Source organism: Talpa europaea (assembly GCF_964194135.1).
Source record: "Talpa europaea genome assembly, chromosome: 3".
NCBI lineage: Eukaryota > Metazoa > Chordata > Mammalia > Eulipotyphla > Talpidae > Talpa > Talpa europaea.
In genome coordinates, this window is record NC_140069.1 from 103,055,960 (window position 1) to 103,070,859 (window position 14,900).

Sequence of the window (14,900 nt, forward strand, 5' to 3'; positions counted from 1 at the left end):
TTTCTTCTATTCTAATGAATTCTATTTATTTGTACACAAATGCATGTCATGACCTGCAACTGACTTCACAATTCACTCTCTCTTAGAGCATTTCCCTTGCTACACTGTGGAGTTTATCATTTTTGTGATATACTCATTGAATGTGAGCTCCTTGGGGACAGACAAGTAAGCAGGTCATATTGGAGTCACTGGATTCCCCCCTCAGGAGTGAGCCATTGAGTACAATGAGCTGAATCGAATTGAGATCTACCAAACTCTTGAAAAGCAGGGTTTGGGATTTGGGATGTGGTGGTGGGAGGGGGGTCCCCTCTAGGGGTCCAGCCATGCCTGGAGATGCAGTTCTGGCTATAGACATTGGGTGCCAGGGGACTGGAAGACAGATGTTCCCAACTCTTCAGAGGAGCTGGCTAATGAGGACACTAAGCCCTCAAGCACAGCCTTGGACAGGAGACAATAAGACAGGAAGAGTCCTCTCCAGGAACCACAAGAGGAAGGGCACAGGAAGTCTGAGGGCAGGTGGCCAGGCCAGAATCGTGGTGATGGATGCAGTGAGGTGGGTGCCTGTTACCACAGCAACACAGGTGTCCCTGTTGAAGATCGATGATGCTGGTGTGCAGTGTGGCCTGCCAGGGGCATTAGAGTCATGATGATGCAGGAGGGAGGGCCTTCTCTTCCAGGATTCTGCAGTCTGAGAAGCTTACTCTTTATCTCCAGCAAAGTCCTAGAGTGGACATTGCCTGTTAAAATTCCCACTATAATGGGCTTCCCCCCTTTCAGATGCTGGCACTATTTGTGACAAGAGATCCTGGTTCAGGCAGTCACCTGAGTGGTCCAAGAGTCTGGCTGGGAGAAAATGGTGGTGGGGAGAGCACTATATTCTAGCTATGGTTCTATCTTTGGCTGGCTAAGTCACTCCAAATAAGTTCTTTCCCTCTTGGCCTCAGTTTCCCATCTCAGAAAAAGGAATGCAAATTGATTCTCAATGAAGCTACTGGCATCTCAGATGGCTCAAGTATTTGCTGTGTGGACTTCTCAACCTGCCAAATGCTGACAGTACCCTTGGGCAACTGTGACAATTCCAAACATCCCTACCTCAATTTCTAATGCTCCCCAGGTTGGATCCTCTATCTTTGACATATGGGGAAAGGTCCTAAGAGACAGACTAAGAGGGGCTATTTTGGGTGGTACTTAAAGGGAAAGAGTGCAACAGATAGTTTGGGTGTGGGGTGTGAGTAGGAAAATGGCGGAAGGGTGGGGATATGATCATTGGGTATCTGGAAATAAAATGACAAGAAAATAGGTGGGGAAGGTTCTGATAGGGAGGAGAGTGCAGAGGCAGTATTAACTGAAGAAATGAGGTCATTGAGCCGGACCGGAACATTCAGCACCATGGACAGCAGAATGTTAGCCTTCCCCACTCATTATTTATACAGGTGGGAACCTTGGAGAGCTACCAATACCCAGCTCTTCCACCCTGCATTCAGAGCATGGCACTGGGCCAGGCCCAAGAAGGTCAAGATAATTCATGTCACTCTTTAAGGCCCAATTTCAACCCTCACTCTTTCAGGAGCTTCCATGTAGCAATCCTTCAGGTGCCACAGCTCTTGAGGGTTTAGCAGCTCACGTCTCTTGGCTCATGCAGGGTTGGGGTTGTTCTCTCATAGACTTCTGTAAAAGGGTCTTATTTTACCAGTCAGCCCAGGAGGGGTGAGGTTTAGATTGCCCTCTCCTCTGGATTTTTCTTTTTTTTTTTTTTTTTTAATAGAGGCATGCTTTATTTATTTGTTTGCTGGTTTGTTTGTTTGTTTTTTTGTTTATACATGCACTGGGTATAGTCAGAAGCGCGGGAGGGTGAGAGAATTCACCAGAGCCAGAGCGGGGAGCAGAGTAGGCAGAAGGACCGAAGTACACTGCTGAGGGGAGCAGCGGGCGGCAGGAGAGGTCTGCACGCCATGTGGGACCCTCCTCTGGTGGCCGGGGAGCAGCCGGGGATCGAACCGGCGCCGCAGAGGCCGCGCGCAGTTTCGCAACCCAGCGCTCAACCGCTGCGCCACCGGGGAGGCCCCTCCTCTGGATTTTTCTTAAGGGACATAGAGAGTTGAGCACATGGGGGCTTAGGATGGACCAAGATGGTGCTGTTGGCTAGGTAACCGGGGAATCCAGAATGAGGGTGAGAGGCTCAAAGTGGGCCAACAGGACAGTGTGCTACCTCAGATGCCAGGCACTACCAAGTTGTATGTAAGAGATCACACATGCAGGAGGTATCGATGGTTGCACACATGTACCACAGTAAGGCTGTGCCCGAGGGCCAGAATTGCTGGCACTGTAAATCCAAACCCAAGTAGGGTAGGGGTGTCAATCAAAAAGAACAAACTTGTGGTCAGCATCTTCTGATTCCAGCCATGAAAGCCTCAGCTGTTCCCAGGGGAGCACATGGAAACTGAGTCAGCAGGTATCTCCCTGCGAATTTAAGAGGGAGAAGCAACTTCTTCCTCATTTGGTCTGGTGGGACCCAAAATAGGAGAATGACATATATGAGAGTTACCCAGAAAAGAAGAGGAAGAATGAGATCTCTCCCCTGGGTGAATTTTTTCATGGGAAACCTCAGAGACAGCATGTTCTAGAAGATTCCGTCAGTGCTACCACTTCTGCAGTGTCTGAGCTACTTGGTGTTCAGATCCTTGAAGCAGAGAGTGCCTGAGAGGCCACCCTCAGTCTCCTTACTACCTTTTGCTGGCATTGGGCTACTCTAGTCTCAGCCATCTCTTTCCTATTTGACTTTGGGTCTTGCTGGGAAATTTTGACCTTAGCCTTGGGTCACCTGTCTTCACTTTTGTGGGAAAAATCTCTGAATCATTCTCCTCTCCTAGCCTGGCATCCACAGCCTGGATAGGGCAATGATGTTGTGGGGCATGACTAGTTCTTTTTACCTTCAGTTAAGAGACCATTAAGGGCCTCCCTAGTGGCGCAGGTGGTTGAGCGCAGTGCTGTGAAGCTGTCCTCTCAGCCTCTGCAGCGCCAGTTCAATCCCCGCTGGCCTTGGAGCAGCCCACATGGTGAGCAGACCTCTCTTGTCTCGCCCGCTGCTCTCCTCAGCAGTGTATTTCGTCAGTCTGCCTGTTCTGTTTCCCACTCTGTCTCTGATGAATCCTCTCACCTCCCACACCTCTGGCCTGTACCCCAGTTCTTAACAAAAAATAAAATAAAAATAAATAAAATTAAAAAAATAGTTTTAAAAAAAAGAGAGAGAGACACCATTAAGAGAAATATGGCATAGTCAGGTGCTGACAGTACAGTTACCCTGAACCTTCCAATCAATGAGTGTCCCCATAAGTTCATACTCTTGCATAGGCTGGATGTAGCTGCAGCTAAGTAGGACTGGAGGACTGTGGGAGCCAGCAGGAACATTTCCTGTCTTTATCTGTTCATTACACATTGTAAAGGGTGGAGGTCCCCCAAATTTAAAACCAGTTTGATGTAGAAGGAACAGTGGGTTGAGACATTGGTAACCTGCCTTTGCCAACCCATTCATCAGGTTGGGAAGGGCATCCCCAAAGTCATCTGCTCAAGACATTTGGGTTCCAGAATAGGGCACTTCTAGTCCATTCTTTAGTGTTGGGTTGACATTGCTTTTGGTCCCAAAAGCAATGTTCATTCTGGACCTCCCCAAACCCTCACCTCTATTTCCAAAGGATTTTTCACTCATGGTACCTTTCCATCCTGATTAGGCAGGCATGGAAAGGATAAATACCCACATTTACAGCACAGTGGGGAAACTGAGTCATAAGGTACATGGCAGTTTCATGGAGGCCATGCTGGGCCATGAAAAAGGGAAGGGTATGGATCCAGTTCATTGTGTGTGAGATCACTGCCCTCCCCAGAAGAGATGTAAGTGGGAGGAGGAGCCCACACCTTGCTTCAGCCTCTATTGTGTAGAGCTCCCTCCTTCCAGTCATCCCTAGCAACGCTCAATGGACTTGTCACCATGACATCGGCCCACAGAGGCAGGTGGAGGGGGAGAGGCAAACAAGGGGGCCCCATAACAGTAGAGACTGCTATGGAATGAGGAATATCAAGGGAAAGAAACCAGGATAACTCATCAGGCTCATCCTCTACTGACTACAGAGAAACTGAGGCCCAAAGAAAAGAAAAACCTGTTCAAAGGTGAGACAAGTGTCAGTGGCATAGCCAGAATTAGACCTGGCTTCCAACCAGTTTCTGTGAGGCAATAAGGGGTGAAAGCATCTGCCTGGCAGAGTCCTATCTCCTTCCTGTCACCCCAGTGGTATCTCCCTGGGGCAGGGGCTGCTTCTCTCCAGAGACCTTTGGGGATAAAATCCTCTTAGTGTAGACAGACCACTCCCTCCCAAGATGCCATCTAGGGGCCACAAAGTTGTGCCTCTTAGACATGACAGAAGACCACACCACCTCAGAATGAGGACAACATCCTTAGTGTGAATGGGACCTTCCCATACCCAAGGACATAACTGCTTCTTCTGGGTCCCAGGCTCCCCTCTTCTCCCCTGGCTGCCAATTCCCTAGCTGTTCAGAGCAGCCCAAGTAGCACTGTCTCCCTAATTGTGGCAGGCCCTCCCAAAGTCAGTATATTCTCTGTCTTCTTCACACAGATAAGGAGACTAAAGCTTAGACAAGGGGACCTCCTTGTCACTCAGTGAATCACAGCACAGCCAGGACTTAAATCCCCACCATCTGGAATCTGGGTTCCTCCTGCTTTCCCTCATCCCAAGCCCCAATCCTGCAGGTATGTGAGTTGAGCTCCAAATCAGACTCTGGAGCACCTAGTTTGAGGTGGACTAATTGCACTTGCAGGAGGTCCTCAGGGTCACTAGTGCTGGGGCTTTGCTATGGGGATTCCAGATTCTTCTGTGGTTGCTGGAGGGGGTGGGGGTGGAGGTGTGAACAAGGAAGGATACTGTAGTCACTGACTTAATAAGCAGGAGGGAGGAGAGGGAATGGTCAAGGATAAAGTTTTCAGCAAACCTGAATTTAGAATTAGATGGCAGGTGCTAAAAATCAAACAGCATTCTTCTAGAATATTCTAGTCCTGCACCATGGGGCTCTAAAACTAGCAGTATTGAGGCCTATGCTTGGGCCTGGCATTCAAAACTTCCATGATCTTGCTCTTGTTGCTTCTACCTGCCTCTATGTTTCATCTCTGGTCCCATTCTCCCTTCCAGCTGACACATCACGTGTGTAATTTTCCAAGGTTTTGTTCAACAACATTTCCCCCAAGAAGTCTTCCCAGCTTGCTTCCTCCTCCAAAATCAGCCCCTTCCCATGTCTTCCCACATCCTGGGCTGTGCTATTTCACTTACAAATAAGTCTCCTCTCTCTCTCTCTCTCTCTCTCTCTCTCTCTCTCTCTCTCTCTCTCTCTCTCTTTCTCTCTCTCTCTCTCTCACCTTTCCCTCCCCTATCCCACCCCCTGGCAGGCTCAGATTGCATGCTTCTTCGAAGAGCCTGTATCTAATGAGGAGAGGGCAACATATCACAAACCCAATAAGAGATATGCCTCCCAGGGAAGAGCCAGGAAGTGGCTGGAAGACTCCTGCTGGGAGAGGGAGGGAAGATCAAGGTGACTCACTCTCTGTCCTCCCTGAGTAAAGGGTCCTTAGGCAGAGGAACAGCTCAGACTCCATTATTGTTTTTCTCTGCTTCCTGGACCTTCAAAGGCAGAAGTGGAAAAATGCTAGAACATGGGCCAAGAGTTCCCAGAGTCATAAGAGGCCATCTGGGGCCCTGGCTTGCTGTGGGACCCTGAGTAAGTCTCTTGCCCTCTCTAGACCCGTCACCTCCCACCCTTAGGTAGCCGGGGAGGGAAGGACTGGACTAAGTTCAGAAGCCCCTACAGCTGGGAATTTGATGACCAGGGGGCAGCCACCTTTGCTCTCTCCCTCCTTCCTCCTCTTAGTCAAGCCCTCAGTGATGGCCATGTATGTCGCACTAACTTGTGGCCCTGGGGCCTCAGGTGTGATCAGTGTCACTAGGGACTGAGAACTGAGTTTCTGGATTCACAGCTGCACTTCCTCAATCCAGTGGACAGGATACATTTGGGACCCTTCCTGAGTCCTGCACCCTTTATCATGCCTGTCATCAAAAAATATAACATCCTTACTACACCAAGGCCTTCAAGACCTATCTCTACCTCCTCCAGGAAGCCCTCCTGAACTGCTCTAGTGCACCTCCTCCCACCTTACCCCTCAAAGCCTTCTTTCCCCATTTCTGTTAGAAATTAAGTTACTCTTAACTTTAAGCAGCCTGGGGCTCCTTGAGGGAAGCACTCAGTTTTTATCATCTCTGCCTTCTCAGTGCTGAAGAGGCTTCCCATGCAAGCAAGTAGGCAGCACCCATAGAAAGATCTCTTCTGGCAGGGACCACTCATTTAAGGTTCTTCCATTTTAATACAATCAATGCTTCAGCATGTGTCTAGAACGGGGTTCTGGGAAGTGGGGACTCCTAGTCCTCCCCTTGGAGCTGGGTTAGGTGGTGGAGGAATGCCTCGGTAGAGATGAGCCCAGTCATTCCCAAAAGCACATGGTGGGAGCCTGAGATCAAGGTGGCCTAGGCTGAGCAGTGCTGTGCTTAGTGATGCTGAAAGAAGAAGGGGGAGCAGGACCCTCCTTTGTAGCTAGGAGGACCACAGGGGCAGATAAGAGGAGGTGCCAGAGGAGGCCAGATAGAAGAGGGATGACAGGAGGGAGAGACAGAAGATTTGGGGGGAAGGGAGGTAGAGGAGATACTGGGAGGAAGAGAGAGAGGGGAAGAGAATAGAGAGAGAAGATGGAGGGAAGAAAGGAGAGAGAGACGCATAGACAGAAAACAAGAAACAGAAAGATACAGACACATTAACATAGGAAGACACAAACAGAAAACACACCCAGAGACAGAGACAGACCACAGAGAGAGGGGAGGAGACAGAGAGAGCCACGCACACACGGAGATGGGTTCAGAGGAGTCAAGAATACAGTGGCCGCCTCTGGCCAAACCATGGTGAGCTAGTCCATGTCCCTTCTCCTTGCAGACAGGAGACTGGTGTCCAGTCTGCCTTGATGGGACTTGTCCCCTTATACCATGTATGGGGATTTGTGATCATTTTTTTTTTTTTATAGAGGCATGTTATTTATTTATTTGTTTGTTTGTTTGTTTATACATGCACTGGGTACAGTCAGAAGCGCGGGAGGGTGAGAGAATTCACCAGAGCCAGAGCGGGGTGCAGAGCAGGCAGAAGGACCGAAGTACACTGCTGAGGGGAGCAGCGGGCGGCAGGAGAGGTCTGCGCGCCATGTGGGACCCTCCTCCGGTGGCCGGGGAGCAGCCGGGGATCGAACTGGCACCACAGAGATCGCGGGCAGCTTCGCAATCCAGCGCTCAACCGCTGCGCCACCGGGGAGGCCCGATTTGTGATCATTTTGGATGGCCTAGGATTAGAAGTTGGTTTTCATATGGGTTAGGGGAGACATGGAGGGAGCCCACTTCTTGCCATAGAGCTGAAATGTCAGGGCCTTACCTTCTAAGCTCTCTGTAGCCAGAGCCCCACCAACCCCATCCACCAGTGTATGTATGTAGATGAGATGCACCTGCCCTGGAAAAATTAGTGAGCTTGGGGCTCAAGAAATGGAAGTGGGGAGAACGCAGGAAGCTTAAGACCCCAGGCTGGTAGCATTAATGGGGCCCAGCATGAAAGTGTGGGTACTTTACTGTACCAGCTCTGCCCTGAGATCTTGGCTGGGGACCCCAAATATAGTACTCCTGCCACTCAGTGATTCCATAAGCTCCCAGAGATCCTTTTACCAACACCCTTTCCTGTGGAACCTTAAAGGCATTAGAACATGGGTTTGAATCCTTGTTACGATCTTCATGAATTTGGGAAAGTCACTTAACTTTCCTGTGCCTCGGTTTCCCACATGCAACATGAGGATAACGCTCCATCTCTGTCAAAGGTTTATGTCAGGATTAATGAGTTAGCAGGTCAGATGAAAGTACAGACACATGGAACCAGGGCCATGAAGTGGTTGTGTGGGTGGTGGGGAGAATCCTGGGGAGAATTTGGACACAAAGACACTTAGCTCAGCTCTGCCCCAGACCCCCGTGTGTGACAGGGATCAAGTCCTTTCACTTACCTGATCACTGCAACATCTTGAAATAGTCTCTGGATGAGGCTAATCAAGGCTTTGGCCTCCCAAGTTTGTTACCTATAGCTGTCAGTTAACCTCGCATGCATCCAGATTCCTGAATACCTTATTGCAGGATTTTCCTACACACCTGGTGTGGACCCTGGCTGCTCCCTGCCACCCACCCCAGTTTTGTCAATTATAAGGTCTCTTGCATCCATCCCCACCTCTGCTCCAGTGGCTTCCACTCAACCTGGGGCTGTGGCAATTGCCCCCTAACCACTACTTCTGCCTCCAGAGACTGTGTCCAAAGCTGAGCTCTCAGCTCACAAGCTCCTTCCCACACTGACAGTGCTCTGCACCATCTCACCTCCATCTACCATCTGGTCTGGTTAATGTCTTTCTCCTACTAACAGAGCTCCAGCAATACTCAGCAGTCCCAAAGCACAAAGCACAGTGGCCTCTCCTTCCCAACACACGTTATCCATTCACCTGTTGAAACCCCACCTGTCTACAGAAGTCCAGCTCAGAGGGTTAAGCACATCCTGATCTTTCAGGAGTCCTCTAAGGTGGCCTCACAAATGCAGTGTGTCCCTCATGGAGGCAGTATTGCCCTGTGGGTAAGAATGAAGGCTGTGTATGCCCCTGCCTGCACCAGGGCACAGAAGCTAATGATGCCTCTGAGTCTCGGTTTTATTGTCTGCAATATGGGCAGAAAAGCAGTACATATCTCAGGAATTCATAGGGAGCTGGGGATAAATCGGTGCACTATACAAAGTTCTCTGTGGTAGCTGGCTCCTGGAAAATGATCAACACTTGGTAGCTTTGTGGTTGATCCTCTGTGCTTAGCTGAGTAGATAAAATTTCTTAGAGACTACGTCCTAAGCTGTATCCCACCTGGGCATTATCTACCCTCTAAGGAATGAGGCTGTGGTAGGGTTTGGCTGTAGCATACACAAAACTGGACATGCACAGGAGCTGGAACTTTTCCTCCTCTTCCCCTAAGCTTTTCATTTTCTTCCCTGTGTCCTTCTATTCAAAGGAAGAATCCCACTGGAAAGGCTCATGGAGAGGGAGAGCAGCAAGGGGAGAAGGGAGTGTGGACAGAAGAGCAAAAACAGATTCACCATCTCTGCTTTTCCTGCCTTTGCTGCAGCACAGGGTAATCGCAATGACCGCACAACCTCACCGCTACTCCCCAGAAGTTACAGAGCAGGCAGCACTTTGGTCCCAGCAAAGTGGTCATTAGATATAGGGGCTAGTTGGCACTGTGCTTGCCACTCTTGGCAGCACCTTGCCCTTTTTTTCAGTTTCTGGTTTGCCAGGGTGATGTGAGTGATCTGGTTTGCGCTCCAGCACCTCCTCTGGGAAGTCTTTCCTGTCTTTCTGAGTTCCCCCCGCCCTGTATCCCAGAGTCCCTTGTTCACCTCCATCAGGGTATTTAATCATTCTGTATTTCTTCTGTCTGTTGTCTGTGATTGAGGCCTCAATGCTAGTTCACAGGCTGGCACATAGTGGGTGTTTAATAAATTGATGGAATAAATACTGGGCTCAACTCTGCCATGGAGAGGAGAGATAGTCACTGCCCTTGGGAAGCTCCAGGTTGATTGAGGAGAATAAGGTGCAGCCCAGGCTGGAATAGGAGGCAAAGCAGAGCTCATCAGAGCCATAGGCTATGGGGTTGAGATGCCTCATCATCTCATTTAGCCCTACTCTTCACGCCAGCCAATATCAGGAACCCTGATCTCTGTGCCTCACCTTACTCAACTCACAGAATTCTAAAAATACAGTTTTATAATCTCAGGACTGGGATAGAGCTTGTACACCTTCTAGGTGGGGTCCTCTCTGCCCCCTAAAATCTGTTTTAATCATGCCTGGGAAGCCAGTTTCCAGATGATGCAGAGATCCTTCAGTGACTCTAACACCCCCTTCCCTCCGACTCTTACTCCTCACAGCTGCTTCCTGGGCCCAACAGAGCCCTCCGCTGGTGCAGACAGGGGAGTGCCACTTGCATCAGATTCAGGCACTGCTGCTTTGCCCTCTAACCATATCTCCTGGTAAAGTCTTCAGTCTCTGAAAGCTTGGACAGACACCTGCACACATGTGTGATAGGTGGGGGAGCTGTGCCACTGCTCAGAAGCAGACATTCACAGAGGTTGCTGTGATGTTTCCAGGATAAGGGGCTTCAGACACAGCTCACACTCAGTACCCACCCACAGGGTCTTGGGAGGTTCTCTGCTGCTGGGTGGGGCTGGAAACGTGAGGGAGCTTCCAGGGTGGCCAGTGATTGTTACCACATCCTCACAGAACACTCCAACCTCACTTCCATCAGACCTTCCACAGGGCATAGACTTAGGCACCCCTGCACACTCCCATGCCAGAACCACAGCCTGAACCAAACAAGCCCCCCCAGATGCTGAACGACTCCAGTCATCTCTGCTGCAGTCTTCCCCAGAGCGTCAAGCACGCCACTTGCCAGGAGAAAAGAAAACACATATTGTTCTCCCTGGGAGGTGGGGGGTGGTCCTGAGTCAGACATGGAGCATCAACTGGGCACAGGAGTAATGCAGCCCACAGGCCGGTACTCAAGCCAGAGGCCGAGTAGGGGGCATCTGGTTAGTGCGGATGTCCACACTCTGGCCCCAAAGCATCTACACTCTGTATGTCCCCTCCCCAGAAGTGCTCACCTCACCTTTCCTGCCTCCTGCCCTCCTTCTCTGTAGTGTAGTGTGTGGTCACCACACTGCCTGTGGGGGGGTTGAACTTGGTGTAAACAGCAGGGGCTAAACAAAGAACAAGCCCTAATTGGGGGACCCATAGCATACAATGTAGGAGAGGGTTGCTCTCAAAACAGAAGTATTTCCATCTACCCTCTCACAGCATGGAGCCCTGGAATTGTGGGCAAGCCACTGCCCCACTGCGCTCTTATGTTACAGTGGGGTTGGAGCAGAGGGAGTGGCCCCAACATTACAAGGATCCTCAATGCCAGAGGGTACTTTGACCCTCACCCTCAGCAAGTCTCTAACTCCGGCTCCAGATCCCTCCCCACACGCTAAACCTCCTTCCTGGGCTGCAGAAGCGGATTCCCCAGCGGAGGGTCCGCGGGCACTCACCGGTGGTGTTGTACTTGACGCCGTTGAAGTACTCAGGGCACGGCCTCACCACCAGGGCTCCAACCACGCTCAGAGGCCAGCAGGTCCCGATCTGGTCCAAGGTTGCATTGCAGTAGGAGTAGGGACCTGGCGACAGGAGAGGGCAGAGCAGGGCTCAGCGGGATCGCTGAGAGCGCGGCACGTCGCGGGGCGCACGGAGCGCGCGGGGCCCTCCGCGCTCCCAGAACGCCGGGGAAGGATCCCGCGCTGTTCGGATCCATCAGCTGCCCGCCTACCCTCGGGGTTCAGGGGCGGCACCCAGTCGTCCAGGAGCTGCTCTTCGGGCAGCTGTAGGCTGCAGTTGGCCTCCAGCAGGCTGTGGAGCAGCGCCGCGTCCATCGCGCCGGGAGCTGCGCGCTCAGATGTGTAGAGTGACTGCACGACCGGCGCGGCCGCGAGGGACTTGGGAGGAGTGTGCGGCCGAAAGAGAGCGGGGTCCTGGCCCCGGTGCACCCAGGACCTGCTCGGTAGCCTTCGGGGGCGGTGTTTGACCACCGGGAGCGACTAAGTCGGGACCTTCCCGGAGAGGAACTGCGGCGCGTGCGGAGCCGCAAGTCCACCCTCTCGCTCGCGGCCAATGGCGGCGCCAGGGGGCGGGGCCGGCAGCTCCTCTCGCCGGCCCACCCTGCAGCCCCCCGCCCGGCCCCGCGGGCCGTCAGCCTGCTCAGACCTCCGCGTGGCAGGGGGAGAGCGGCGAGGCTGGAGATCGTGGGCCGCACAGTGCGCCCACCCCGCCCTGCACGGAACAGGAGGCTGCCAGCCTCACCGAGAGCCAGAGTTGGGAGGCGCGCTGTCTTTGAGTTTCTTCTCCCCATCTTAGATGCCCTAAGGGAGCAGAGGGCCCATATATGGATCTGCGGGCTAGAAGAACCCCTTTGGCTTCCTGAAGGAAACAGATTGGAGGGGCCATAGAAAAGCCTAGTGAGATCAAACGGCCTGAATGGGTGAAGACCTGGGCCAGGCCCTGGGAGCTGGGCTGGAGAGGGCTTTCAGGGAAAACCCGCCCTGGTGAGAAGGGACTGGAAGAGGAGTGAGTGGGCAGCTTCCAGCAGGAGCCAGGAGTTAGGTTTAACACCAGGTCTTCTGCGTAGGTGACTGGGAGAGGTGGGTAGAGTTGCCATTTAATGAGATAGGGAAGTCCAGGGGAGTTATTGGCTGAAATTACCTCAAAGACTTCATGCACTTTGCTGGGCTTCAGAGAGAATAAAGTGAGAAGTGGGTAGTGCCACCAGAAATGGGTTTCCACATGAGGGTGTGTGTGTGTGATCTGTCCCCACAGCAAGCTGGAAGAGCTGAAAACCTGCAGATGGAGTCTGCCCAGGTCTCCCTCAGGACTGCCTCCTCCGTAATGTGCTGCATCTCCACCGTCACAGATCATGCCTGCTGACTGGGCAGATAAGGGCTCAGGAGCCAGGGCTGGGGGTATAGATACCCCAACTCAGCTGGGTTCTGGTTTTGCCCCTGTCTCTCCCTACTTGCCCTGCATGTTACCCCAATTCTTACCCTCTCTCCTGGAAATGTTGAAATGTTCTCTGAGTCCTCCCCCCTTACCTCCCCTTACCCCCTCCCCCCCACCGCACAGCTCTGAGAGTCTTTGGGTCTGAGTTATGAGAGTCAAAGGCTGAGGAAGATACTTGTGCCTGCATGTGTGTTTCTATCTTTAGAGGGAGTAGGAAACTCAGTCTCGGTTAGGTTGGGAGACCCAGGGCGACTAGGCCTGTCCCGTGCCAACCTCTACTGGGAACAAAGCTACCAGCGTAGGCTGCGACCACCCTGAACCTGTGCTCTGCTCTGGGCAGGGGATGGGCATGAGGCTGGCCCCGCTACTTTCCTGTGCTCCAGTCTTACTGGTCTCCTCATTAATGCTGCTGTCATTGCTCAGGAAGAGCTGGAGAGCGAGAGAACACTGAGAGCAGGACTGAGCACTGAAATCTCTCTAGGGGCAACTGCTGGCAAGTATCGGTGCAGACCACCCAACCAGGTCTGTCTTCTGCTTCCTGAATGGATATTAGAGCTTTTGACTCCACTCTGGGCAGTAGCAGTAGTATAGGTAAGTCCCTTGGTGTCCATAGTAAGCAGTGCTAGGAGTAGGGGTGCAGAGGTAGAGTCCTAACCCTAGACCTGAGCCTGACTCGAACCCTCAAGGGAGGGCAGTCCTCACTCTCAGACTGAACCTTGCCCCACAGGGTCCCACCTACATTAGAGGGTGACTGACAGATCAGCTCTTGTTTTCACTGGGAAATAGTTTCCATGCGCAAAGAAGGGGCCTCTAACACTGATTACAGCACAGGGAGGAAGAGAGAAATCTAGCTATGCTAAGTTATTAACATGCTCATCACCAAAGCACAGGGGAATCAGCTATTTCAGGGCATGGTAGGTGTCCAATGACTAGAGGACAAGGATTTCTTATCTCTCATGCAGGCTTCCACAGAATAAAGAGTTGGCCTGGGTGACCTGGATTGCTCTAAACCAGGAGACACATGTAATCAGTTTCCTATGGGAAGTGCCATTTTGGTGGCAGAGCCAAAGGCTATTCTGCAGAGTCGGGACCTGAGCACAAATCAATAGATTCAAGTTTCCCTGGTGTCCAGGAGGTAGGATTCTTCTTGGGTGTTATTATTGGCATGATTGTCTGTTATTCTAGATGCAACAGAGAGGAAATTGAAAAAAGTAGCAGTTTGGAAACAAGGTAGTTTTACAAGTTATTTGTGTTTGCAAATGGGTAAATGAGAAAGAAGTTGGAAAGAGCTAAAATTTTCCTCAGATTAAATCCAATTACAAATAAATAGGGACCTGGGGTAATTTGGTAACTTTTGCTGCCACAGGTAAATGGGATAGAGGTGAGCTTCCATGCCAGGCTGGGGAAGAGGCCTTTGGCACAGTCAAGGCATCCACAGGCGATTGGGGGGAGTGGCAGGTTGACAAGGAAGTTCAGGGAAATGAAGTATGTGCCTTTGGCCCACCTATGATGTCAGCTGACAGTGGATAGTTCCAGGCAAGTCTCTCCAGTGCACAGCCCGATACCCTGCATCAAACAGGCATGGAGAACATAAGAAACACACATTGTGTCACATGTCTTCACAGCATCACACACATTCTCTAACACCCCATGTCAGAGAGGAGACGGGATTTAAGGTGGTAGGCTGTGTTAGCATGTCAGAGGGCCTGTGCTCCATCAGACTGGAACAGACAGGAGCAGGCAGAGCTAGGACAAAGGGGTGGACTTTCCTGGGCGTTACAACAGGACCGGTTGACATGGCAGATCAGGCGGCACCTGAAGACACCCCATTCTTGCCCTGTAGCTCTGGGGCAGAGTCTAGACACTCCCACCCTCCTCACCCACCCTACATTGGGACAGAGGAGAAAATCTGGTGTTTTCATGTCGAACTATGGGCCCAGACTGTGGAGTCAGGAAGGGTCACCAGGAACCTTCCAAACCTGTTTCTCATTGCACAGGGGTGAAGGGAGGTCCAGAGGAAAAAAAGGAATTTCCCCCTCCAACCATGCCTGGGCCATCTGCATAGCCCCACGGGGCTCCCTGTCTCCTCCCCTGGGCAGATGAAGTGAATTTTCTATTTATTCTAATTTTCTAATTGTTCACTGCAAAGAGCAGTCTT

General features: G+C 51.6%; 1 protein-coding gene across 5 annotated transcripts in view; it reads right to left on the reverse strand.

The window, feature by feature from the left end:
- CRHR2 (corticotropin releasing hormone receptor 2) overlaps nucleotides 1-14,900 on the reverse strand; it is a gene marked incomplete at both ends in the record, with an annotated part of 42,654 nt that overhangs the window by 18,008 nt on the left and 9,746 nt on the right. For 3 of the 5 annotated variants that reach the window (XM_084229898.1, XM_084229897.1, XM_084229896.1), the window contains 2 exons: nucleotides 11,245-11,370; nucleotides 11,520-11,622. In XM_084229898.1, the coding sequence (XP_084086024.1) occupies nucleotides 11,245-11,370; nucleotides 11,520-11,622 (229 nt within the window). Of the gene's footprint in view, nucleotides 1-11,244; nucleotides 11,371-11,519; nucleotides 11,623-14,900 lie in introns of those variants that run through there. The other 2 variants (XM_084229895.1, XM_084229894.1) reach the window with 1 other exon arrangement.